This window comes from Diabrotica virgifera, chromosome 1, assembly GCF_917563875.1.
Source record: "Diabrotica virgifera virgifera chromosome 1, PGI_DIABVI_V3a".
NCBI lineage: Eukaryota > Metazoa > Arthropoda > Insecta > Coleoptera > Chrysomelidae > Diabrotica > Diabrotica virgifera.
This window is the reverse complement of record NC_065443.1, coordinates 252629036-252656956: the sequence shown is the minus strand read 5'-3', so window position 1 is coordinate 252656956 and position 27921 is coordinate 252629036. Positions and strand designations below refer to the sequence as shown.

At 33.9% G+C, this 27921-nt stretch overlaps 2 protein-coding genes across 2 annotated transcripts in view; one reads left to right on the top strand and one right to left on the bottom strand.

The window, feature by feature from the left end:
- The window catches only part of LOC126883338 (plasma kallikrein-like), a 43345-nt gene extending 30660 nt beyond the window's left edge, over positions 1-12685 (top strand). The window contains exons 4-5 of the mRNA XM_050648780.1: positions 2701-2903; positions 12262-12685. Coding sequence (XP_050504737.1) covers positions 2701-2903; positions 12262-12521 — 463 coding nt within the window. The 3' untranslated portion in view covers positions 12522-12685. The remainder of the gene's footprint in view (positions 1-2700; positions 2904-12261) is intronic.
- Positions 12686-23835: 11150 nt separating this feature from the next.
- The window catches only part of LOC126883334 (trypsin-1-like), a 43705-nt gene continuing 39619 nt past the window's right edge, over positions 23836-27921 (bottom strand). Inside the window, exons 4-5 of the mRNA XM_050648764.1 lie at positions 27322-27533; positions 23836-24175 (exon numbers count right to left, since the gene is read on the bottom strand). Of these exons, the coding sequence (XP_050504721.1) occupies positions 23904-24175; positions 27322-27533 (484 nt within the window). The 3' untranslated portion in view covers positions 23836-23903. The remainder of the gene's footprint in view (positions 24176-27321; positions 27534-27921) is intronic.

The following is a 27921-nucleotide window of genomic DNA, read 5'->3' as shown; positions in this document are numbered from 1 at the left end:
ATTCAGTGAAAGCCGAACGGAAATACACGATGAATCTGAAGGCCGTCCGCTTCGATCTTCGTCGTGAATTTCCATTTGGCCTTCACTGAATTCTCTACAATATTTTTGTGAACATGTTGAAGACAGGGCCGTGCCGTGCTATGATGCGGTGAGGCAGTCGCATCACAAGGGGGCGGCATAATCAGTAAAATCAAAATATAAATTGAGCGATTCGATAATTAAAAATACATATAAAACCAAGTGTCAGCCAAAAATACTCAACCGGTGAAGGTTTAACAGAACTCATTTTGACAAATTTGGAAAAGTTAGGTCTTGATTTAAAACGGCTCAGATAATAAGGCTATGATAACGGGGTCAATATGAAAGAAATAAGAAAGGGCGTGCAAAACAGAATACTTGAAAAATAAAATGCCACTCTTTAAACTTAGCCATAAATGACGCAGCGTCTGCTTCTACAGTAACAACAACCTTTTTTGTATTATACAAGAACTCTGCATTTTTTTCTGTTTCTAGAAAGCGTTGGGAAGCTCTGAAAAAACAATGTTTCACAACTAACTCTAAAACCGTTGAGTGCTACTAGATGAGCAAGTCGAGTAGATGCATTGAAACCTTTCAGATTTCAATTTTGTAAAATATAAGTCAAAAAAATACCCAGAAACTAAAGTCAAAGCATGAGGATTAGTAAAAAATATTAAAAATTATAAATTTATATGCGGTGCAGGTAGGTCTTTGGCATGATATTTTATTTCATATAAATTCAGTCGCGAAGATGTTGCAAAATGTAACTATAAATTTGCCAGATTGTGTAAAAATTTTGTCAGAAACTACAGACAAAAATGAAAAGTTACACACATTCTGGCGATCTTCTTCTTCTTCAAGTACCGTGCCCAAATTTTTAGGCGTGGGTAGCTTCCATGACAATTTGCCGATATCGTTCTCGATCTTGTGCGGCATGTAACAATTGATCTGCTGATAAGCCAGTCCATTGACGAAGGTTTCGGAGCCATGAATATTTCTTTCGAACAATTCCTCTTTTTCCGTCGATCTTTCCATTGAGTATTAACTGCAGCGTCCTGAATCTGCTACCTCTCATTATATGCCCCAGATATTCAAGTTTTCTCTTTTTTATCATCTTCATTAAGTCACCTTCGCCTTGACCTACTCTGTTTAAGACTTCTCTGTTTGAAATGCGTTGAACCCAAGATATTCTGAGCATTCTACGATACGACCACATCTCAAAGGCTTCTAATTTGTTCATCATGTTAACCTTCATGATCCAGGTTTCACATCCATATAGTAATACAGGATACACATAACATTTTAGGAACTTGATTCTTAGTTGTAAATTCAGCTGAGAGTTGCTCAGAATAGATCTAAGTTTCATAAATGCTCCTCTTGCAATTTCTATACGAGTTTTAATTTCTTCATCCGGATTTAGTGTCTCGTTTATCCAACATCCTAGGTATTCTGGCGATGACCAAATGAAAATTACTGCTAATAAAATTGCAGAAAATCTTAATAAGTTCCGAATTTTCAGCTGAAAATTAAATTTGAGTCAGGAGAAAAAAGCGACAATTTGATTACGAAAAATCTGGGCATCAGCTCTTAACAGAGAAAGATAAATATAAAATAAATTTTTTATCTATATTTTAGACATTGCCAATAATTTTTTGATTGACTGATTTTCGTTTGTAGAAACAAACTCATAATCAACATTTTAAATTTTTATATAATATTTTTAAATTGAGGGAAATAGATGATAAAATAGTAGAAAAATATTGTATAAATCTTCATTCATAACTTTCAATAGAAAAACAATCGGATATAGAGGAAAATGATCTTCTAGAAGAATAATTGCATGATATTATATACCCTAAATATATGTATATCTATACTCCATGTGTATTCATATTCCATGAATTCTTTAAAGGTTTCGAACTATTTGTGCCAAAATAACCTAATTTATTTATACCTAAATGTAGTTGTATCACAAAGAATTTTATTAACACCATCTGTCTCGGTAGCTAGTAGCGAAAGAAGTTTTTCAAAATTAAAAATGATTAAACATAACAAAGCTGCATAAGAAAAACAAAAATAAAAAAAATTAGCACTTATTTCAATAGAGTCATCACTAGCTGCTACTTTAGACTACACCAATCTGATTGACGAGTTTGCCAAAATTAAAGGCAAAAAGGGTAAATTTGTAATTTTTGTTAAAGATATTTTTTAATGTTAATACATATATCAGTTAATTTAAAGGATGTTTCGTTTTTAACATAAATGTTTTTGTTCATTTTGTGCAGTTTCATTTAATACAAATAAAATTTAAGTTTCAAAAATATTTAAGGGGCGGCATTTCGATAACTTACATCATATTGAAAAGATGTACCGCACGGCTCTGGTTGAAGAGATATGAATTGACGATAAATGTCAATAGATGAAATCCATTTTGCATTTAAAAAACGTATCACAGCATGAATTTCACATTTGTGAAATTCATGCTGTGATATGTATATTCATCGAGGCGAAATGATGGTGTAAGAGAAAGGGAGAAACAGTGAGTAAAACAGTGCCGCCAGATTTTTCCTAGCATGTCGCACTCTTGCTCAACGGCATGGCATAGGAAACCTTTCTTTACGAATGACCCTTGTATATGCTTATAAATATTTATTCTTTTTAAGTAATAATCAATATTTTTAGGTACCCCAGATTATTTGATATTGGTCTTGTAAAAGTAACCACTCCATTTGAATTTAACGAGTTAGTTCAACCCGCTAAATTACCTAAACAGGATACTGAGGTCTTATTAGCACCAGGAAATTTAGCAGGATGGGGAAAAATGGAGCATAGATTATTTCCAAATAGTTTACAGGCAGTCGAAGTACCTGTTATTGATTTTCAAGGTACTTGCAAAACCTATTTCTATTTTAAGAGCATATAGTAGCGCGTCATCAATATAACTTCGGGAGATAGTATCATACCTTTTTTCGTAAGGTCTGTGAAACTTTGGCAAGAGTGGCAATAATATTTGACATTATTTAAAATCAATATTTTGACATAATACTCATAGGCGTGTTAAATGGAAGTAATAGAAAACAATTTTATTATTAGTAAATAAATATTTATAAAAATAAACCAAAATGGCTGAAAATTTTATGGGTATTTGCACGAAATAATAATAAAACAATAATAAATAGTCATTTCGTTGTAAAGCGAAACAAGAGCCGTCTAATTTAGTTCATAGAGCGCCAAACTTGTTCTAACTAGTTTTAACCTTTTTTTTAATAGAACTTTAAATGAATAATGAACTTTGGAATAAAAAATCCTCCTAAAAATTTATATACTCGCATTAGAATTCGAAATATTTTTACGTAAATATACTTACCTATAAGTAAAACTCACAATTAACAATAATCTATTTGTTCAAATAGTTTAACAACTTAGTTCTCTTACACAAAAATATAATAAATTAATTATAAAATAAACACTACTTCCATATGTATCAACAACTAATTCTTAAAATAATACACTACTGCACTGAACAGATATCGATACAAATAACAAAACAGATAAGAGAATCGTGCTATTACACTTAGAAATCTAACGCAGGTTTGTCAAAATGACAGTGACTATTTCTTTATGTTGACTAATCAGTTATTTAGTTATAATATGTTGGATTTCTAGTTAGAGATAAAAAATTTTAGTAGTTCCAATATGACACAAAATCTAGGCACGGGATAAAAAAGTTTATTTGAAGAAATTGTATTTTTTGTTCTTAATGGCGGTACAGGTTCGTTTTTTTAATATTGTATTTAGTTTAATAGCAGACAACCAGCAGACAACCAACATAACGTCATCAGAAACCAAATTGACTACCTTCTCATCTGCAAACGATACCGAAATTCCATAAAATCAGTAAAATCATACCCTGGAGCTGATGTGAGATCAGATCACAACCCAGTTGTAGGAAGGTTTAGAATTAATCTAAAGAAGCCTGTGGTTAAAACTAAAGTAGAGACGATACAAGTATCTCGTTTGAGAGATCCATCAACAAAAGAGCAAGCCACAATAAAAATTAAAGAAGAGCTCACCAAAATAGAAAGTATTCCTACTGAAGATGCGAACAGGAAATGGCACATGTTAAAAGATGCTCTTATCCGCACATGTGAGACAACACTAACACCTAAACTAATTAAGAATAAAAATGAATGGATGACCGAGGAGATTCTAGATCTCATGGAAGCAAGGCGATCTTATAAAACCAAAGACAAAAACATGTATAATATTATACACACAGAAATAAGGAGAAAGATCAGAGAGGCAAAGGAAAGATGGTATAGTGACAGATGCGCAGAGATTGAACAGTTGGTAGAGAAACATGATAACTTAAACCTTCATAAGAAAATTAGGGAAATAACAGGCACAAATATTAAGAAAAAATCAAACATACTGCTGGATAAAAACGGCAAAATAATTATAGACGTCGGTAAAAGGCTTAAAAGATGGCAGGAATATATTCAAGAGCTATTTAAAGACGAACGGACTGAGATAGTACTAGAGCAGGAAAAGTTCGACAACGGCCCAGACATAGCAGAAGATGAGGTATTAGAGGCGATAAAGCGAACAAAGAACAACAAGGCAACAGGTCCTGACCAAATATCTGTAGACATAATACGGTTAATAGAAGAACAGCAAATTGGAATACTGGTCGACTTATTTAATACAATATACAGTACAGGAATCATTCCCAGAGATTGGCTGCTGTCAACGTTCATAACACTGCCAAAAAAACCAAACGCAAAAGAATGCCAAGACCACCGGATAATAAGTTTAATGAGTCACACACTCAAAATATTTTTAAAAATTATACACCGGAGAATACATAACAAACTTGAGCAGGACATAAGCGACACGCAATTTGGATTTAGAAATGCAATGGGAACGAGGGAAACCCTGTTCGCTGTAAATGTACTTGTGCAAAGGTGCATGGATGTTAATCAGCCAGTATATATGTGTTTCTTGGATTACAACAAAGCCTTCGATAAGGTCAGACATAACCGCCTTATCGAATTACTTGAAAAGAAAAACTTAGATATAAGGGACATCAGGATCATTAGTGCTATCTATTATAATCAGATCGCTGCGGTAAAAGAGAACAACGCCTTTTCAAATGAAATACAGATTGAGAGGGGCGTCAGACAGGGCTGTGTCCTGTCTCCTACTTTGTTCAATTTGTATTCAGAGGAAATAATCCAGGAAGCACTAGGAGACCTAACCACGGGAATAAAAGTAAATGGCCGACCAATCAATAATATACGGTTTGCCGACGACACTATTTTATTAGCCGAATGTCTTGAAGATTTACAACAAATGGTTGACAGAGTGGTAGAAGTCAGCCAAGAAAACGGATTGTCCCTAAACACAAAAAAGACACAATTTATGGTAATCACAAAAGCTCAGCAGCGCCAAGAAAGCATAACAATACATGGAGAACAAATTAAAAAGGTTGAAAAATATAAATATTTGGGTACAATAATTAATGAAACTAATGAGTACACAGAGAGATTAAAGCAAGAATGAGACAGGCAAGAAATGCTTTCAACAAACTGAAAAAAGTACTCTGTAGCAGGGACATTACAATTTCTTTAAAGATAAGACTTCTGAGATGCTACGTGTTCTCCGTATTATTCTATGGGTTGGAGGCTTGGACATTAAAGAAGGATGTTTCGGACAGATTAGAAGCCTTCGAGTTATGGGCCTACAGAAGAATATTAAGAATAAGTTGGGTGGATAGAGTCACGAACATCGAGGTGTTGAGAAGAATGTGAAAAGATAAAGAGGTTTTAAATACAGTTAAAGTCAGGAAACTACAATATCTGGGACATGTTATGAGGGGCGAGCGTTATAACTTGTTGAGGCATTTAATAATGCAAGGAAGAATACAGGGTAGAAGGAGTCGCGGAAGAAGACGCATCTCCTGGTTAAACAATTTGAGAGCTTGGTTTAATTGCACTTCTGCTGATCTCTTTAGAGCAGCGGTATCGAAAGTGCGAATTGCCGTGATGGTTGCCAACCTTCTTAGAGGAGATGGTACATGAAGAAGTAGATTTAGTTTAATTTCCACTTCTAACATATTTCTCAAATTGGGCTGTGTCGAGGCGTTCTTTACTATACGAATATGTGTGCCAAATATCTCGGCAAAATATTCAAAATTAGAATTTTTTTGTAGTGGTCAATACATAACTATTCTTTCCAGATTGTATAGCCAAACTTAAGGCAGAAGTAGGTGAGGATTTGCTCGAATACGATAAGCCGCAATCTTGGAACGCGTTTTCCGTTTCGATGACGCACTACTGTAGCCTCTTAAACTCAACGTGTAAAACATAAAAGAAAAAGAAAGAAAAATGAGAGTTGTTTCTGTTTGAACAGTTTGAGCGACAAAAATGAAAAAGATATAATAGACTTAAATTAACATACTATAATGCATGAATATCAATCACTAAAACTAAAGGCTATCTAGATAGATTTTTAATATTGTTCTGATAGTCCTGTCGCCAGTGGGGGTACAACGGCCTCCTTAATTCAGATGGACTTACTCAAGTTTTTTTATGTATTTTGACCCGTAGAACATGAATTTTTTGGGTAACAGTCGATCCGGATGTCGTTAAGATTGTTATAAACAAAGAACTTTAGGAATCACATAGCAGCGATTTTTCGCAAAACAAAACATTGTTTTGTGTTTTTTGGGTCATTCTAAGCAAAAAATGTTTTTACAAGTTTTTTCGTAGGATGCATAGTTTTCGACATAAACGCGGTTGAACTTTCAAAAAATCGAAAAATTGCAATTTTTGAACCCGAATAACTTTTGATTGAAAAATAAAATAGCAATTCTGCTTACCGCATTTGAAAGTTCAAGTCAAATTCTATCGGTTTTGATTACTTTCATTGCTAAAAATTAATTTTTTTATTATTAAATAAAGCTATAAACACATAGTGATTGAATGACGTTTTCAATGCATTTTCCATTTGAAATCGAACGAGTAGGCGCGCATACAGACAATTTCTACGTAGATTACGTACATTAAAACGCATGCATTGGGCACGGGAAACACTATGTGTTTATGGCTTTGTTTAACAAATAAAAACTTAATTTTTAGCAATGCAAATAATCAAAACCGATAGAATTTGACTTGAAATTTCAAATGCAGTAAGCAGAATTGCTATTTTATTCTTTGGAAAATAAAAAAAGAAAAATTTTCATTGGGGATCGAACCCGCTTATATTAGAGTGATTTGGTTTAAAATCGAAGCGCTTTAGCATTTATCTACGCCCGTCATGAGGGAAGGTAGACCAACTGAACATTTTAAACTTTTTGACAGTTCTGAATTTAATCAAATTAGTTTGATTTTTGTGGAATTAAAATATTAAAATACATAGAGTAAGAAAACAATATATTAGATGAAGATTGGTAGAAATTTTGTTGGTAATCAAATTATGTAAATCAAAGCATTACCTAGAAGGTAGGCACTTACATTTTACATTTTCCAAATAGGTACCTATGTAATTTTTTATTACAATACTGAAACATTTACAATTACGTACCTGTTGCTTTTAAAAGCTATTTAAAAAGTCACTACAATTATAAACTTGCTCTTGTGTTTCTATCCTCACACCAATAAAAACTAATATACACAACATTTGTTTACCAATAACCGAAATATTGAACAATTATTGACAGGTCAACATAACATAACTTCAAAAAACAAAAACAGTTTTTCACAAAACAACACTTAAAAAAATAAATTAAATTAAAAAATTAGAATTTTTCATTATTTTTTGTTATAACATTCATACACATTTTAATTCATTTCTCTTATTGCATTGTAGAATTTCTTGAAAAAGGAAATAAACGTTTCCGAAAGCTGGAATATTCAGATAATAATGTACTTTTTAAGCCCCAGTTTTTCAAAACCCAAACAATTAGTGAAATTTGTATATGAATATATAGAGTGAGGCAGATAACTGGCCTATTAGAAATATCTCGAGAACTAAAGGCAACAGAATAATGAAAATTGGAATAAAGGGGTTTTGAAGGATGATCTACTAAATGAAAATATTTTCATCTCTTTCCAACTTCCGGTTATACCGGAAGTTGCTTATAACTTCGTTTTTTTAAATGGGACACCCTATATATTTTTTTACATTTTTGGATTCTCCTCGATCTCTTCTTTCTTAAACTATAAGGTTTTGTAATATTATACAGGGTATTTTAAAAGATAATTACGTTTTTTTATTAATTTCGTAGCAATATTCACACCCTGTAGAATTGTAGTAGTTTGACATGTAAAACTCTACTTAGGTTCAAATGATTTTTAATATACTCTACTATTGTTAAGAATCATTAGTATAGCTAAATTTTTAATTTTAGTATACAGGGTTGGTCGAAACTCGGAATGAGTATTTTCTGAGTTTTCTTAAATAGAACACCCTGTATTTTTGTATTGTAGTGAAATGATATTTTATAGTACTTTTTTATTTTTTAAGCATTCCCTATACCTAACTGCTTTAATTTGTGAGTTATTGGTGATTCAAGCTAAACATTAATTGCAACAAAAAATACGTAAAATTTTATTAGGTTGGCCGTGAAAATACTCAATCCCAAATAATTTTTCAGAAATAAATACATATTAATCCACACTGGTTCTTAAAATTACCAATAATGGTTTAGCTATCAAAATACCTACGTAGTTAAGATTGTTGGTGCGATTAACAATTAAGCACAAATTAAAGCAGTTAGGTATAGGGAATGCTTAAGAAATAAAAAAGTACCATAAAATATCATTTTATTACAATACTAAAATACAGGGTGTTTCATTTAAGAAAACTCAGAAAATACTCATTCCGAGTTTCGACCAACCCTGTATACTAAAATTAAAAATTTAGCTATACTAATGATTCTTAACAATAGTAGAGTATATTAAAAATCATTTGAACGTAAGTAGAGTTTTAGATGTCAAACTACTACAATTCTACAGAGTGTTCATTTTGCTACGAAATTAATAAAAAACCGTAATTATCTTTTAAAATATCCTGTATAATATTACAAAACCTGATATTTTAAGAAAGGATACATCAAAGAGAATCCAAAAATGTAAAAATATACAGGGTGTCCCATTTAAAAAAACAAAGTTATAAGCAACTTCCGGTATAACCGGAAGTTGCTTATAACTTTATAAGAGATGAAAATATTTTCATTTAATATATCATCCTTCAAAACCCCTTTATTCCAATTTTCATGATTCTGTTGCCTTTAGTTACACAATTGGCTAGTGATTTTAGTAAGTAATTTTGCCAATTTGGTAAATTTGGCAAAAAAATAATATATATATATATATATTATATATATATATATATATATATATATATATATATATATATATATATATATATATATATATATATATATATATATATATATATATCAATCGGTTTTAAAACGTCTTGCGACGTTGTCCGATGCCTAATTTCCATGACACTCTATCATCCCATTGGCCCTCTCTAAGATCTCTTGCGCTCATCGCCTTCGTTACTCCCTCTCTCCAAGATTTCTTGGGTCTTCCTCTCTTTCTGCGGTTTGATGGTACCCATTGCATAATTATTTTAGGGAGTCTTGAGTTATCCATCCTCTGGACGTGTCCGTACCATATCAGCTGTTTTCTTTCTATGTCTGCTGTTAGAGAGCCGTCAACCCCCATTCGCTGTCTTATCTCATCATTACGTATTCTCTCTCTGCGTGACTTTCCTACTGATCTTCTAAAAGCGTCCATTTCTACTGCCTCCAGTTTTCTTCTGTTGTTTTCGGTTATCCGCCAAGTTTCTGCTCCGTACAATAGACTGCTTTTAATAAGAGATTCGTAGATATTGTGTTTTCTTCTTTTTCCTATTTCATGATTCCACAGTACGCTGTTCAGACAACCTATTGTTTTTCTGGATTGTGTTATTCTTCTCTTTATTTCTTCATCATATTTCCCCGTTGTGTCAAAAAAGATTCCTAGATATGTGTAATGGTCGCAGGGCATGATGATTTCATTATTTTCTAATGTGATGTTCGATAGTTCGGTACCTATTGGCAGGTATTTTGTTTTTTCTGTATTAATTTCTAGTCCCCACTTTCTATATTCTTCTTGTAATTTCCTTGCCATGTACTCTAAATCATCTTTATCGTTTGCTATAACAACCTGGTCATCAGCAAACTGCAATGTATATAAGCAAATCTCTCCAAGGTCTACGCCCATGCCTCTGCATTTTCGTTTCCACTCTTTCAATGCTTTTGCAACATATATTTTAAATAAAGTCGGTGATACACAACACCCCTGACGTAGACCTTTATTAACCAGGAAGCTTTGCGATAATCTGTTTCCAGATTTTATTTGTGATGTTGACCCTTCATACAAATTTAAATATATATTATAAAAAATATTATAATTCCTTCATAAAAAAATAATTACTAGATAATTAATAATTACTAAATAGTTAGTAATTTTGCCAATTTTGGCAAAATTGGCCAAAAACAAAAAAATACCTACTAAAATTACTGGCCAGTTGTGTCTGAGTTTAGCGAACGGATTATAATATTTTTTTCTAAAAATAGAATCTTTTTAATTTCTGGGTTTGCCAAAAATTAATAACCTTAAATAATTATGATCAAGTAATTATTCCACATAACTATGTCTCGTCTATAGACGCAAGATACAGACTATGAACTTGTTGCGCAACGTGTCTCAACGTTGCAGGGCCTCGATTTTTGACCGTCCGCTTCGTTATCGAACGTATTCGCTTCGTATCTGTTTAGTGTACAGATAGCGAATGATCAATAACGAAGCGAAGGGTCAAAAATCGAGGTCCTGGTCGTTGCATCAAGTCTCCCATTTCAATCACGAGACTTTAGACATGTGATTTTTGGTCTCGCAACGGAGTGTGGTCTCGCAACATGTCTACTGAGATATACTGAGACACGTTACTTAGACCAAAATCGCACAACGTGTCTATTGGTATGGACGTAGCTTTAAAATGACATTTTCGAGTTTTTCCAAGGATACATTTTTTTACGGACTGCCTTTAACGCACGCCTCTGTATTAAGAGTCCATATATGATAGGGATAGGGATACATTTACATGGTACAAGATTTCTCCCCGTGTAATTTTCTGACGCGCTAGAGTAACGCGCAAAAGCCCCGCTTGGGCTTCCCTACCAATATCTTATTGTATTGTAAAAATGTTACAAAATAATTTTTAACTTCTTCTTCTTCAGGTGCCGTCCTCGTTCCGAAGTTTGGCTATCATCAAGGCTATGCGTATTTTTGATACCGTAGATCTAAATAATTGGCAGCTGCTGCACTTGTACCAATCTCTTAAATTCTTTAACCATGAATGTTTTCTTCTGCCAATGGATCTTTTACCTATTATTTTTCCCTGAATAATTAATTGTAGTAGCTGGTACTTTTGTCCCCTCATTATATGTCCCAAGTATTGCAGTTTGCGCTTTTTAATAGTAAGCGCAAGTTCTTTTTCTTTCTGCATCCTTCGCAACACTTCCATGTTTGTCACTCTCTCTGTCCACGATATTCTCAGTATCCTGCGGTACATCCACATCTCGAATGCTTCTATTTTCCTTGTATCGATCTTTTTCAGTGTCCAAGCTTCCATTCCATAGAAAAGAACTGACAGCACGTAACATCTCATCAGGCGAATTTTAAGATTTAAACTTAGCTCTCTTCCGCATAAAACTGTTTTCATTTTGGTAAAAGTAGCTCTAGCTTTTTCTATTCTGATCTTGATTTCTTCAGAGTTGTCGTTGTTTTCATTAATCACAGTTCCCAGGTAATTATATTTTCTAACACGCTCAATTCTTTGATCATGTACGGTTATGTCAGAAAAATTTTGTGGAGATTTCGACACCATCATTATTTTTGTTTTTTTGATAAGTGATAAACCGAACTTTTCGCTGCACTCTACTATTCTGTTTATCAGTGTTTGGAGATCTTCCGGGGTTTCTGCTATTAATACTGTGTGATCAGCGTATCTCAAATTGTTTATTAAAGTGCCATTTATTTTAACTCCTATATCTTGGTCTGCAAGGGCTCTGTTTATAATATCTTCTGAATATAAGTTAAACAAGGTTGGTGAAAGTATGCATCCCTGCCTTTTTTGATCTCGAGTTCCTCGGTTGTTAATTTTTAACTAGGTAATATTAAATTTTAGATTGTGTTAACGAATTTACCGAACATGGCGTGAAAATGCCCGACTACAATAATTCCGCAATTTGTACTGGCCATATGGGCGAAGGAAAAGGAGCTTGTAGCCTAGATTATGGAGGGCCCTTACAGCAGGATATCCTTGTCGTTGGCATAGTGTCTTGCTTTGCCCAATGCAGCCCGACAGGTGGTTTGACGTTATATACCAAGATCAGTTCATACATATCCTGGATTGCTGAACACATAGATGAAGAATTGACATTTTAACATTATTTTATTGTAACAAACAATTGGACTTCGTAAGTCCTTGGTTCTCACCCAATATAACCGGAAGTAGAACCGGTAAAATTATAGTACAATTATAATTTATATACCTATAATTATTTTATTATAATTTGTAAATATTTATATAATAAATTTTATTTACAATGTTTTAGTCTTATAATATCTTATTTATATAATTACATTTTGATCTACCTTGTAGGGGAGAGTCGGCTATTGGTGCGCACCTAAGGCAAATTCAGGATATTTCACAAACTTGAATCATTTCCGTTTCCAAATTTTTTGAAGATATACTTCAAAGGCTTAGGTATATTGGTAGGGACCGCATTTAATGAATGGTTGAACAGTAGGAGAGTGAGAGGCGAAATTTCCAATTGGTGTAATGCGCACAAATACCCGACCTAGTCGGCTAATAGTGCGCATATGTCGGATAACTGTGCGCAATAATAGAACTCACAAATAACCTTCGAAAATGTGGTTTATTGAGCATAAATACTAAAGGAACAAACACATAACACTGAAAAAGATAAGAAACCAAGTTACAGATATTTAAAAAAATCTAAGTATTGCAGAAGTCACAAATAATATATCATTCTGGACTATCCAGTCGTATACACATGGCATGAGACCATTGTCAAAATATCGAACACTTGCACCATACCTCGTCTTCTTTGCTACCATCACCACAATACACAGAAGTCATTTTGATCTAACACGAGATCTTCCAACTCATTATCACGGCACAGTTCACTTTCTGAAATAACTTCGGAGCTGTTGTGTGCAAAAATTTTCCTTTTTGTACCTTTTTCAATTTAGTAAGTTTTTTCTTTGCCCCTTTCTCTACTTTGACGGTTGTTTAAAGCTTGTTTACGTTTTATGACGCAGTCACAAAACGTAAAAAATGCCTTTATATACCTTGCCGGCTAATGGTGCGCAATGCGCATCATTAGACGACGTTACACTTCACCACATAACACAAAATTTAATAAAAACAAAAAAGAATCGAGCAAAACTAACTATATCAGTGTTTAAAATGGTAAATAAATAAAAGATATAAGTACTATGCTTCTTTTCATGAGCATTTTTCAGTGCGTCACAAATGATAGAAGAAAAGGTAAGTCCGTGATAATACACATTTATGACATTTATTCTAACATAACATTTTAGTTAAATCTGACAGTTGTCACATTTTATTTGCAATTTGTCATAAAAACAAATCAATTGAGTTTATTGCATTTATAAAATGGTATTTTCTTTGATTTGTATAGTCTTATAAATTGTACAGATTATATTCGTAGATATATTATATATTAGTGAATAATTTTTTTTCGCTTATAGCGCCATCTATTGACAACTAGAATAAATGTTATAAATGTCACCGACGAAATGTAATCACCGACGTGCCTTTTTTTCTGTCACATACAATTTAATGTGTTAGAAAGAAATTGAAAAACTGTGACGCACTGAAAGATCCTCATGAGAAAAAGCATATTTAAACTATATTTCTGTCAAGAAAAAAAGTTATCGCTTATTTTCTCAGTCACGCAAACAATATCATACCACGCGAAAACATGTAAACGATAACTGCCAACCGGTAAAGTATCTCCCGACGTTCGTTTGTGTCGGATAGATACGGCAGTTGCTACTAGATGGCCCGACAATATAGTTTTTGCAATTTTATTAAATAGGAGATTAGAAACATTGATGCGCACAATTACCCGACGCGCACCATTAGCCGACTCTCCGCTAAACTTTTACCTAATCATCGAGACGGATTTTCTAATACTTCGGGTTCCTTATATAGGCGAAGCAATAAAGCACTAAAATCGGCCTTACCTCCGAAAAAAAAACGACAAGACGGATCTTAATAATTCTTTTTGCATTCGATTCGTGAATACTCCAGGAAACTTTGTGACCCAGAGCCATGATATAATATTGAAAAACTGCGTACAAAAAATGCATTCTTAAAGTGCATCTCAAACAGACAATAAAAAAATTCCGAACTCGTCAATTATCGGGGGAAATGAGTTCGATTTTGTTACTCTGGGGTTTTTGGGGTCGCTGAAAACGATTATGAAGTCGTAAGTAATCTCCGGAGTACCTGGTGCCCGGGGTACCTACTGGTTACCTCGTCATTAAAAGTCATTAAAAAATTAGCCAAAAATAATTACTTGGGGGGTTTTTATTGTCACTAACGACGAATATGACATCGGAAATGATCCACGGGGTACCTGGTGGCCAGGGTACCTACTGTTTATCCCGTTTTGTGAAGTTTTAGGCAAAAAATTTATTAAAAAATTAGTCAAAAATCATTACTTGTGTGGTTTTAGGGGTCCCTAACGACGAATATGACATCGGAAGTGATCTACGGAATACCTGATACCCAGGGTACCTACTGTTGACCTCGTTTTCTGGAGTTTTCGGCAAATTCATTAAAAAATTAATCCAAATTCATTACTCGGGGAGTTTTTGGGGTCTGTGACGACGAATATGACATCGGAAGTGATCTCCGGAGTACCTGATGCCCAGTGTACCTACTGTTTTCCTCGTCTTCCGAAGTTTTCGGCAAATTCATTAAAAAATTAGTCAAAAATCATTAGTCACGAGATAAAAAGTAGGTATTCTGGACACCAGTTACTCCAGAGATCACTTCCGATGTCATATTCGTCGTCAGCGACCCCAAAGACCCCCTAAGTAATGATTTTTGACTAATTTTTTAATGAATTTGCCGAAAACTCCCGAAGACGAGGTAAAGAGTAGGTACCCTGAGCACCAGGTATTCCTGAGATCACTTCCGATGTCATAATGTCATATTCGTCGTTAGCGACCCCAAAAACCACCCGAGTAATGATTTTTGACTAGTTATTTAATAAATTTTTTGCCGAAAACTCCCCAAGGCGAGGTAAACAGTAGGTACCCTGGGCACCAGGTACTCCGTAGATCACTTCCGATGTTATATTCGTCGTTAGTGACCCTAAAAACCCCCGAGTAATGATTTTGACTAATTTTTCATGAATTTTAATGGTGAGGTAAACAGTAGGTACCCTTGGCATCAGGTACTCCGGAGATCACTTACGACATCATATTCGTATTCAGCGACCCCAAAAATCTCAGAGTAACAAAATTGAACGCATTTCCGCCGATAATTGACGAGTTCTGAATTTTTTTTTATTGTCTGTTTGAGATGCACTTTAAGAATGCATTTTTTGTATGCAGTTTTTCAATATTATATTATGGCTCGGGTCACAAAGTTTGCTGGCATATTCACGAATCGAATGCAAAAAGAATTATTAAGATCCGTCTTGTCGTTTTTTTTTGGAGGTTCAGTGCTTTATTGCTTCGACTATTACGTGTCTGCCTCTTATAGCCCAGTAAATGAACGGGAAGTTCGGCGGGAAATTGTAGTTTTCAGGGGCAACTCCGAATTGCATGAAAATTTGGATTTAGGTTCTACTTATCCTCCACTTCAAAGTTGAAATTGTGCCGTTGGTTGCTTTTACTTAGGGGGGTGACAGTCACCCCTTCTCGGGGGTGAAAAAACATACGTTCAAGATAAGACCGGAAATGGATAAATTGACTGATTTTAAGCAACTTTTGTTCTATAGAGTTTTTTACGTAAGTTAATACTTTTCGAGTTATTTGCCATTGAAAATGTTGATTTTTCGACAAAAAAAAAACTACGTTTTCAGACGGTTTTTCGCAAATAACTCAAAAAGTAAATATTTTATCAAAAAAAATATTCTAAGTAAAAGTGTAGCTTATAAAAAAAAACAAAAAAATGGTGTTTCAGTAAAGTCTATCAGTCAAATAAAAACAAAGTTGTAGCTTTTGAAAAATACGTTCTTATTCGTCTAATTTCAAATCGAATATTTCAAGGTGAAATCACCGAAAAATTAAGCACTTTTCGGGAAAACCCATTTAAACTTTTTTAAAGTGTTTATAAAAAGCTTTGTTTAAATTGGTAACAAAAGTTTTTGCATTAAAAATAAGCGAGTTACGCTCAAAATAAAGTTGGCCCTCTTTTTTTTGTAAAAAATCATGAAAATCTCGCCGTGTTTAGCTCCCCAAATGAAATTAATCGCTACCGCTTTACGAACAATTTACTTACCTATCTATTTTTTATATGATCTGTCAGTCTCACCGGTTTCAAGTGTGTATTTTTGAAAGGGTTATAATTGAAAAAGCTTGAATGGGTCACTAATCACGAGTGTATGCAAATTTTGAACAGCCATATCTTAACCAATTTTTGTTTTACGGAGAAACAAAACGAAACTAGCATATTTATAATAGCAAAACCTACATTTTTTTACTCTTTAATATTTTTCTTATCACTAATACTTTTTAAGTTATTTTGACAATGAAATTTTTCAAAAATTTTTAGAAATTTTTTTTTACTATAAAACCAAATGTTTTCAAAAATAAGCACTTCAAACCAATCAAACTTACAGATCATATAAACAATACATATACAGCTAAAATAGAGGGTAAATCCAAACGATTAATTTCATTTAGGGTGCTAAATAGAGGGAGGTTTTCACGATTTTTGTTACCAAAAAGAAGGGGCCAACTACTTTTTTCGGTGTAACTCGTTTATTTTTGATGCTGTAAACTTTTGTAAGAAACAAATAATAAGCTTTTTTTCGATACTTTAAAAATGTTAATAAGGTTTTCCCGAAAAACGCTTCTTTCTTCGGTGATTTCGAATTGAATTATTCGATTTGGAATTAGACGAATAAGAACGTATTTTTCATGAGCTACAACTTTGCTTCTACTCAATTTGTAGATTTTACTAGTACACCATTTTTTCTCGTTTTCTTTATAAGCTACACTTTTGCTAAGAATATTTTTCTCGATAAAATATTTACTTTTTGAGTTATTGGCGAAAAAGTGTCTGAAAACGTAGTTTTTTGTCGAAAAATCAACATTTTAAATCGCGAATAACTCGAAAAGTATTGACTTACGTAAAAAACTTTATGGAACAAAAGGTGCTTAAAATAAGTCAATTTATCCATTTCCGGCCTTATTTTAAAAACGCGTTTTTCACCCCCCGAGAAGGGGTAAATGTCACCCCCCAAGTAAAAGCAACCAACGGCACAAATTCAACTTTAAAGTTTAGGGCAAGTAGAACCTAAATCCAAATTTTCATGCAATTCGGAGTTGCCCCTGGAAATTACACTCCAAAACGGTCATTTATTGGGCTATTAGTTACTTTCTCTTTCATATAGTATAATTATATTATATCATCTTATGGACATAAAAAACATCTTATGGACAGGGTACAAAGAGCGAGTGAAGAAGAGGACTTAACATCAACATAAATAAAACAAAATGGATGCTGGTCAACAAAACTCAAAAACCTGCCAGACAATTGAAAATAAAAAACCAATTAATTCAACGCGTTGACTCGTATACGTATATACACCTTGGAACAGTCGTCAACTCGAAATGGGATCAAGGAAACGAAATACGATCTGAGAAATATATTTACCCATTGCGACATATTCCTTCCACTAAAAATACGGCTGCTAAAATGATATGTATTTCCAGTCTTGTTATATGACGCAGAGGCCTGGACAATAACGGAAACATTAATGAGGAAGCTGGAGGCATTCGAAATGTGGGTGTACCGACTCATCCTCAAAATATCCTGGACGACTCACAGCACCAACTTAGAGTTATTGTGCCGAATGAGAAAACAAAAAGAAATCTCTTTTACAATTAAGAAACGGAAACTTGAATACCTCGGTCATATTATGAGACATGATAAATATCATATACTCCAACTGATAATTACAGGGTAAAATAGAGAGCAAATGCAAACCCGGAAGAAGAAGACACTCATGGCTTCAAATCTTACGCCAATGGCTTGGACTGACATCGATCGAGTTATTCAGAAACGCCGCAAACAAAATTAAAATTGCTATGATGATAGCCAACGTCCGCAACGGACAGGGCACATGAAGAAGAAGAAGAAGAATATATTATACAATAATATATTTGTCATTTAATACCATTACGTTCACCTCATTTGTCATTCTATCTGTTCTAATGACATAAGAATTATGTTCACGGACACATAGACGGAAGGACAGACAGGCATGATACCGGAAGTATAAGTTTTTGTCTTGCTAAGGCGCATCGAGTTATACAGGGTGTCCAGAAACTCTCCCGACAAACGAAAACCGGAGATTCTTCAGATAATTTTAAGACAATTTAACCCAATTCACCTAGTCCGAAAATGCTTCCTGAGGGAGCTAGAGCTCTTTGAAGATGGCGTCTTGCAATTAGTTTTTCTTATATATCTCCAGAACACTGTAATTTAGAGAAAAGAAAACTGGTACTCTTATTTATCTTCCAGAGATAAATCGATTCGATGAATTACGAATTTCTAGTTCCGGTCATAGGCGCCCGTTTTGGGTAGGGCAACTGGTATTTTATCGCATAACTTTTTTGTCTTTAACTTCTAAGCATTTTGACAACGGATTATTAAATTGTAAGGTATTCTAGTACTAAAAGGTACTCTTGCTTTAAGGCGGTAGAATGCATCGTTTTTTAGAAAAACCTATTTGAAAATTTTTCCTTTATTGAATATGAAAAAATTTGATTGATTATATTGATTTAAAGTAAGAGTAATTTTTAGTACTAGAATACCTCAAAATTTAATCATGAATTGTCAAAAATACCTAAAAATTAAAGACAAAAAGTTATGCGATAAAATAACCGTTGACCTACTCAAAACGGACGCATATGACCGGTACTAAAATTTCGCAACTAAGGTTCTCGATTTATCTCTGGAAGATAAATAAACGTACCAATTTTTGTTTTTCTTAACAGTTTTTTTTTTGAAAATTTTTTTTTCAAATTCAACAAATAAAAAATTTCAAATCGATTTTTCTCAAAAACAGTGCATCCTACCGACTTAAAGCAAGAGTACTTTTTAGTACTATAATACCTTATAATTTAGTAATTCAGTATAAAAAAATGCTTAGAAGAAGTTACATATAAAAAAGTTATACGATAAAATAACCGCTACCCTACCCAGAACGAGCGCCTATGAGCGGTACTATAAATTCGTAATTGATGCAGTTGATTTAAATGTTGATGTAGTTGATAAATAAGTGTACCAGTTTTCGTTTTTCTCAATAGAAGAGTTCTGGAGATATTTAAGAACAACTAATTCCAAGACGCCATCTTCAAAGAGCTCTATCTCCCTTAGGAAGCATTATCGGATTAGGTGAATTGACTTAAATTGTCTTAAAATTATCTGAATAATCTCCAGTCTTCGTTTATCGGGAGAGTTTCTGGACACCCTGTATAACGCTTGTGCTATTTCGGGGACTCGAAAACAGTACTTTCGGTTGAAACTCTAAAACTGGAAGTCCGAGGACAAATGTACAGAGACACTGACAAAATGACAATACCATATGTAAAGGTCTTATCATAAAAATTGAGAAGGATAGAAAACAGGTACAACATCACAACAAAGTTCAATACAACAACACTCTGAGATTCATCCTCTCCAAACCAGACATAACGACACACAAGAAAGATCCAAAAACTGCATCTACAAAAATACCCTGTGAATGTAACAATTTCTACGTGGGAGAAACTTCAAGACCACTAAGTATCAGGGTAAATTAGCATGAAACATAACTCAAGAAAAGAGACTTCGAGAAATCCCAGATATGCAAACATACCTGGGACAAGGAGCATAGATTACAATGGAAAGACGAAAGAAAAAGTCATAAAAAAGAGAGAAAGAGACATAAAAAATTACAGAATCAGCCATCATCCTACTTAACCCCTTAACGCCTACGGGCACCATATGGAACCAACATATTGCGTACGCATCGGAGTCTATTTACCATATTGCTAGGTAAAATTTAGCAGAGAAATTCGACCTATTTGTAGTTCAAAGTTACCTCTTCTTCAATGAACAACTCAAATTTAGTTTTGAACCTATTTTCCAGTGTAATAAATTTTTGTATTTACGGTTGGTTTTGTTTGTGGCAAAATATGGACTTTTGAGTCGTGTAAGTGTTTAATTCATTACTTTTTGCATTAGGATCCTCGTTTTTGTGTTCAAATGATTTTCTACAAGCTTCAATAAATAAATTGTACAGGTTTTCATAATATTTCTTTTTTTGGTTTTTTCGTAATTACACCAAAAATATGGGTGTTCCCAAATGGAACCGCTAGGCGGTTTGCTGAATATGTTGTTTTCACTATTCTTTTTTACTTTTTTCGAATTGTATTTTCGAATGATACTAGAATCGAAAGCACTGCTGAAGACACGATCGTAGAAGAAAACACTTAGATCTACCCCGTACAAGCAGAGCAATTCCATCTGCACCAACTGATGGAGGTCTAATTATGTTCACGCGGCAGTAAAATGCAGATTTTTGCTAAGAAAGGGATTTGGTTACTACAGTATTTGATTTTCCAGAGTCGGATAACTCAAAGTATGCTGGTTCAAGCCCTTCAGAACTTTTTAGATTACACCAACTAGACATGTTTTCAAGACAGAAAAAAAAACATTGTTGTTCCGAGGCCAAAAATATAATTTCAAAATACAATAATAATATGGGTGGCACTGATTTGATGGATAGAGATTTATCTTGCCATCGAATTGGAATCCGTCCTAAAAAATTGTATTGGCCAATTTTTACATGCCTACCTAGTGGACGCGAACATTTAAAATTCATGGAAGTTGTATAGGAAATCTGGTCGCAACATTAGCCAATTGGAATTTACACAGGCTATTATCCAAATATATCTAATAAGATATAAAATCCCACCGAAAACACCAGGAAGAGTGTCCGCAGCTGCAAGAAGTGACTCTCGTATTGGAGATATTTGGTACGAGGGATTAAATCATTTTGTGGTTTCTTTAATAGAAAACAAAAGAAGAAGCTGCGCACGGATAGGATTTTTAAGCCGAGGGAAAACAATGTGCTGCAAATATGATGTGGTCCTTTGTATTGACTGTTTTCGCAATTGTCATACCAATAACTCTTAGGCTACGGCTCCACGGGCGAGAAATTGACGCTAGCAGTAGCAGTAAAATGAACTTAAGCTTCCGCGGAACGGAATGGGAATAGCCGAACTGAACCGACTACGCACAAGTCCTGTAGTCGGTACAGTTCGGCTATTCCTATTCCGTTCCGCGGAACCTTAAGTTCATTTTACTGCTGCTGCTAGCGTCAATTTCTCACCCGTGGAGCCGTAGCCTTAACGAACATCTATCGGGTTCGCTCCTAGTGATCCCATATGGGAACAGTTTTTTCTCTATAATTATTTCATTTACAAAAAAGTTTCATCTTACGTTTTGTACAGAACACTGTTAGATTTAATGATTTTTAATAATTTTGGCGAAACCAAAAAAATTGTTTTCTCGGCGATAATGGGTTAATGAAGAAAAATGTATAACAAAACCAGCAGCAGAATATAGTAGGCTTTGGTTGCCAATATTAAAAGAAGAAGTCAAAAACAATAACATACCAACAATAGCGAAATAAAATAAGTAGAAGAACAAACCATTGAAAATCTTACATTACATAATATGCAACACACAACCATGAACAAAATTAAAAATTTAATTTTTTTCAACAATCACATCTATGATACAGATTACACAAATAAATTAACACAAAATAACACACAAAAACAGTCACAATTTGATACTCCTCTAGCAATAACATAATTTTCAAACAATTTTTTCAACCACAGATTTCTGTAGTCCATAAGATAGAGACCAAAATTTCAGTGTTTGAAATTAAAATACATGACCTAAAAAAACAGGATATAAAATCTTCCCAGAATTTTTCAGAATAATTATTCCTTTTTTGAAAACCATTTCCGGAGTGGAAATCGGAACGTCAAAACATTAGTTAATTAAAAAGGTAACTTTAATTACACCAATAATTGTAGCTCAATCCCATATTAAACATAATACTCAAATTAGATATGCCACAAGTCAAACTCTTTTTTCTACTGTATCAGATTCATATGGGAATATAAGGACAACTCCAACCCTATTCTTATTTTTTGGTCTGAGGAAAACCTCGAAGGCTCTCCATTTCAAATATATGTTTCTTAGATGGAACTTTCACGTCCTGTTTAGTCTCCGTTGCCCAGTTCTGAGCAAGGGATCACAGTGCTTTGAGAAGGAAAAACACAACGCCAGAAGGTTTTCCCTAAGGGTAAAAACATGCCAAAGATACATGGATGAGCGCGGTGTAGGTCGCGATCGCGGTCGCTACATCGATATCAGAACAAACCTTCATTTTCTTATGAGATCGCACATACCAAGGACACAGTATAAAGAGGGACAGTAAAAGCTCTTCCGTGTCGGCACTTTGATCTCAAGAAGTAATACCGGCAGTACCCAATTGGTAATTCACCAGTGGAGGATGCGGGTTTTCCCTGTCCCTGTTCCTTTTTCTATGCGACTAGCAATGCGAGAGCGGGGCAGAAGCGACTAGGAACATTGCGCGGTCGCCATTCGCGACTAAAGATTTTACTTCCAATTTTTCGGAGAGTGGTTCTACTGTCCCTCTTTATACTGTGCCAAGGATGTGTCACCCGTTTATCCTCGCGACCTTGCATCGCGATTTACAGCGATGTCGATGCCAAAACAGGATAAGGAAAGTATCTTCGTTATGTTCTGCCCGTTATCGATGTAAACCTCGACAGCGATCGCGACCTACACCGCGCTCGCGACCTACACCGCGCTCATCCATGTATCTTTGGCATGTTTTTACCCTTATACAACTCTCCGTGGATGCTATTTCAACTACCAGCAAGGCCTATAGAGGAAAATTAGAAGATGCTCAAAGTCATTGGTATCTTCACTTATCAACGTCCATTTAAGTACGTTTTAGTTTGATTTTCATAAATTTTTTTCTTTCTTTTTAATGTGTCGTCTTCTTTTGAAGGTTGGCGTGGCGAGCATCATGACTATTTTTATTCAGTTTACAGCTGCTCCAAAACATGGTTAGACGAGTAATTCATATATTTTCTATCTCTTAAAATATCTATTATGATATTGTGTCATAAGTCATAACATATATTTATCCTATTTAGTGGAAATAGTTTTTAGTGAAAATGACGTTGATATCTTAACTTATAAACTTTGACGAAAAAAAAAACGAAGGAAGAGGAATAATTGTTTTGATTAATTATTACATTAAGGGCGTTTAAAAAGCATTGGAGTCTAAATTTTGCGCATACCCCCTTAATGTGAATTAGTAACACGTTAGCTAACAAAAAAGATAATAAATGCATAAATAAATACTAGTTGTTTTAAAAAATTTTGTAATTATGACCTATTGTTAAATATTCAATATATTCTTTCTTTATACATTTTTAACTTTCAAAGGTTAATTCCTCGTCAATATTTTTCTGGATCCAGTCAATGAATGAGCTAACTTTCGTATAAACGGCTAAAGCGCCTGGAAAAGCACAAGGATTGGATCCCCAAGAGACCAATCCTACAACAACGTCATCTTGAATCAAAGGACTACCAGAGTCTCCATAACAAGGTCCGATCCCACCGGTATACGGACCAGTACAAACGGCAGTGTTGTTGTATTCGGGCAAATCCTCACCAACTTCGGCCTTAAGTTTGGCCATACAATCTGGAAAAAAATTCTAATTTTAATTCTATTGGCAAATGTATGGAATTTAAGAACAAGGAAAATTATAAAAAAGAACTGGATACAACACTGTTTTAATTGTATTAAAAAAAGACAAATGAAATATTCTGTCTCTCTCTCTCTCTCTCTCTCTCTCTCTCTCTATCTCTCTCTCTAACCATCTCTCTCCCCCTATCTATCTATCTATCTCTCTCGCCCCTCGTTTTCCCATTACTGATGATCGTGATTACCTCCAATACTCCTACCAATTTTTCTCCATTGGTCTCTATCTTCAGCTGCTCTAAAGGTTTCGCAGAATTAGTGACCCGCTGAATTCTAAATTTGGTTGAACCATCTGGTTGGTGACTGTTCTCTTGGTCTTCTCCCCGGAACGTTTCCAGAGACATCTAATCATTTAATCAGAAAAACTTACCATCTAGGAAAAGTTAGAAGTCAAAAGAACTAGAGGTAGATCTCCCACATAATACACGCACCATATTGTTGCTACTCCTCCTCTATCTTTTCTCCTTCGTAAAAATGCAGTGGATTCATGTAATTTGTTTATTTATTTCTGTTCAATTATCTCTCCTGTGCATGTTGTTTTGCTTCGGAGAATGAGTAACCAGTCATCTTCTTTATTTGGACCAATCATCGTGTTGGATATCTCGCTCTGGATCTTTTACCCGCTACGTTTCCTTCAACTATCATTCGTTACATTCCTTCTCTTCTTCTAGTTATATGTCCAAAATATCTCAGTATATTTTGGTTGATAGTTATGGTAAGTCAAGCTTTTATAGTCCTGCTAGTATTGAATTAGTTGTACGGCGATGTGCAGTCCAAGGTATGCGCAACATTCTATGGTAGATATTTGAAATGCCATTACATGTTTGAATCTGCTTTTTTAGCCCAGTCGGGATAGCATTTGACCTTGCATTAGGAGCTGCCCCAAATTTTATTTTTCTAATCTTTAGGGAGGGTCAATATTAGTATAAATTTATAATCTCGACTGAATTCCACCGTTTCGTTAGCCGCCATCTTGATTTTAAACGAGAACCGTTTTTGCTCAATATCTCCGCCATTTTCAATTTTTTGACAAAAAGTGTAGAAACTGAAATTGTTGAAAATACGATTTTGTATAATTTCATTTATTATAATTTCTTTCGTGCGGTCGATATTTTCCGAGTTATGAGGGAAAAATAGTGACAGTTGTAGTATAATTATTGAATTATTGAATTATCTCGTTTATTATTAGTTTTGCAACAAATATTTACCTATACACAAATGAAGAGAATTAAATTTTGTACAATTTTGATGCCGTTCATTTTTTTGATAAAATCAATATTTAAGGTATTACGTTTGTGGTAAAAGTGCGAGCGTAAGACCTGATTGATTTTGTAGCAATTGTTTTTGTTCACTATATCCGCCATTTTCAACTTTTCGACAAAAAGTGTAAGAACTGAAATTGTTGTAATTACGATTTACTACAATTTTTCGAGAGAACCAGTGGCGGGTCTACAAGGGGGGAATGGGAAAATTCCCCCCAACAGGGTCCAAAATTTAAAAAAAAATTGTTGGAACATCACGATATATTAGCTGACATAAAACTTGAAATATCGACAGACAAATTCAACCAATAAAACCCGCTAGTTAATAAAATTAAGTGAACTTAATGTATATAATGTCTTTTTATGTCTTTTATATACTTAGTTTGGTTGATGTTTCATTGGAAGTTTCAAAAATTGTATAAAATATAATTCTCTTTATTTTTGTTTATGTACAATTATGTCGTAAAGTTAATAATAGATGAGACAATTCAATAATTATGCTTCCCCTCCGCTTCCATTATTTTCCCCCTTAACTAGGAGAATATTGATCGTATAAAAAAATTGTGCCAAATAAATTGTAGGAAATTGCATTTCCAACAATTTTCTCTCCCACCACTTATGTCGAAAAGTTGAAAATGGCGGAGATATTAAGCAACAACAGTTCTCATTTAAAATCAATATGGCGGCTAATGCAACCGCGGAATTCAGTCGAGATTTTAAATTTATACTACTATTGATCTCTCCCAAAGGATACAATTATAAAATTTGGGGCAGCTCGGATACAAAATTCAATTCAATAATTATGCTCCCCCCACCACTTTTTACTATTTTCCCATGTAACTCGGAAAATATCAACCGCATGCAAAACATTGTTAAAAAGAAATTGTAGGAAATTATATTTTGAACAATTTTAGTTGAAAATGGCGTAGATATTGAACAAAAACAATTGCTATAAAATCAATCCGGTCTTACGCTCACGCCATTACCGCATACGTACTACCTTAAATATTAATTTTAGCAAAAAAGTGAAACAGATCAAAATTGTGTAGAATTTAATTCTCTTCATTTTTGTGCAGGTACGTATTTGTTGTAAAACTAATAATAAACGAGATAATTCAATAATTCAATAATTATGCTCCAACTGTCACTATTTTCCCCTCATAACTCGGAAAATATCGACCGCACGAAAAAAATTATAATAAATGAAATTATAGAAAATCTTATTTTCAACAATTTCAGTTTGTACATTTTTGTCAAAAAATTGAAAATGGCGGAGATATTGAGCAAAAACGGTTCTCGTTTAAAATCAAGATGGCGGCTAACGCAACGGTGGAATTCAGTCGAGATTTTAAATTTATACTAATATTGACCCTCCCTAAAGATTAGAAAAATAAAATTTGGGGCAGCTCCTAATGCAAGGTTAGGCCTGTTTTTCGTTTAACCCGACTGGACTATTTTGGTGGTTAAATTTTCCGAAGCGTATAGGAAATATTAATATACTCGAACGAGGCGTAATTTTGTTTTTTGTAATGTCGGTGTTTTTCAAATTTTTGTGAGTTTGGCTGTTACCCATCTGGCCATTGTTGCTACTATTGGTTTTCTATTGTCAGAATGTGTTAGAATGGTAGAAGAAAGAAAGAAATTGAGGAACGATAACTGCATGATATCACGATAACTGCATCAGGTTAACGACTAAGAAGAAGAAAAAGATTGGCTCATTGGGCGAAAATTAAATAAAATCGAGTTAAATAAAAAAAACTTTGTCGTGAAAAAATTTGTGTGCATTATTTATACGTTGTCTTCCAAATAAATCTAGTTACTAACCATTATATTCAACAATTGGAACTACGGCTTTTTGTAGGTCATTAGGATATATTTTGTAGGGGTCAGTTTGTATTGCTCCCCAACCTGTTACTGTGGCATTTCCAGATGATTCGTCTGTGTTTGGTTTTGGTAGAACGGCAACTTTTACTCTATCATCTAATATAAGTGGTGTCTTAAGCTTCATGACTGCTATGTCGTGCGAACTGATTGAACTAAAACAAAACTATGTAGGTACATATTACATATAATAATTTTCTTTGTATACAGGTAAAGACATTATAACCAACTGAACGCTAAATGTTATAAGATAGAGGAAACTATTGGTTAAATATACAACTGGTCTACATTAATAGGTATATGTATAATTTAGAAATAAACTACTACGATAAAGAGGTTTTATTGTTATATACGGTCAATGGACCCCCAAAGTATAAAAAAACCGCGGAATGGTACATTAAAACCGCATTTAAAGGATGTGTTTTTGAGAAAGGGGTAAATTAATGCATCTTCAGTTTTTATTTTTACCTCAAATTCTATAGTATACCTTTCGTATACATATAGTACGTAAATCGTTCAGCTGGACATAGAGAATATACATTG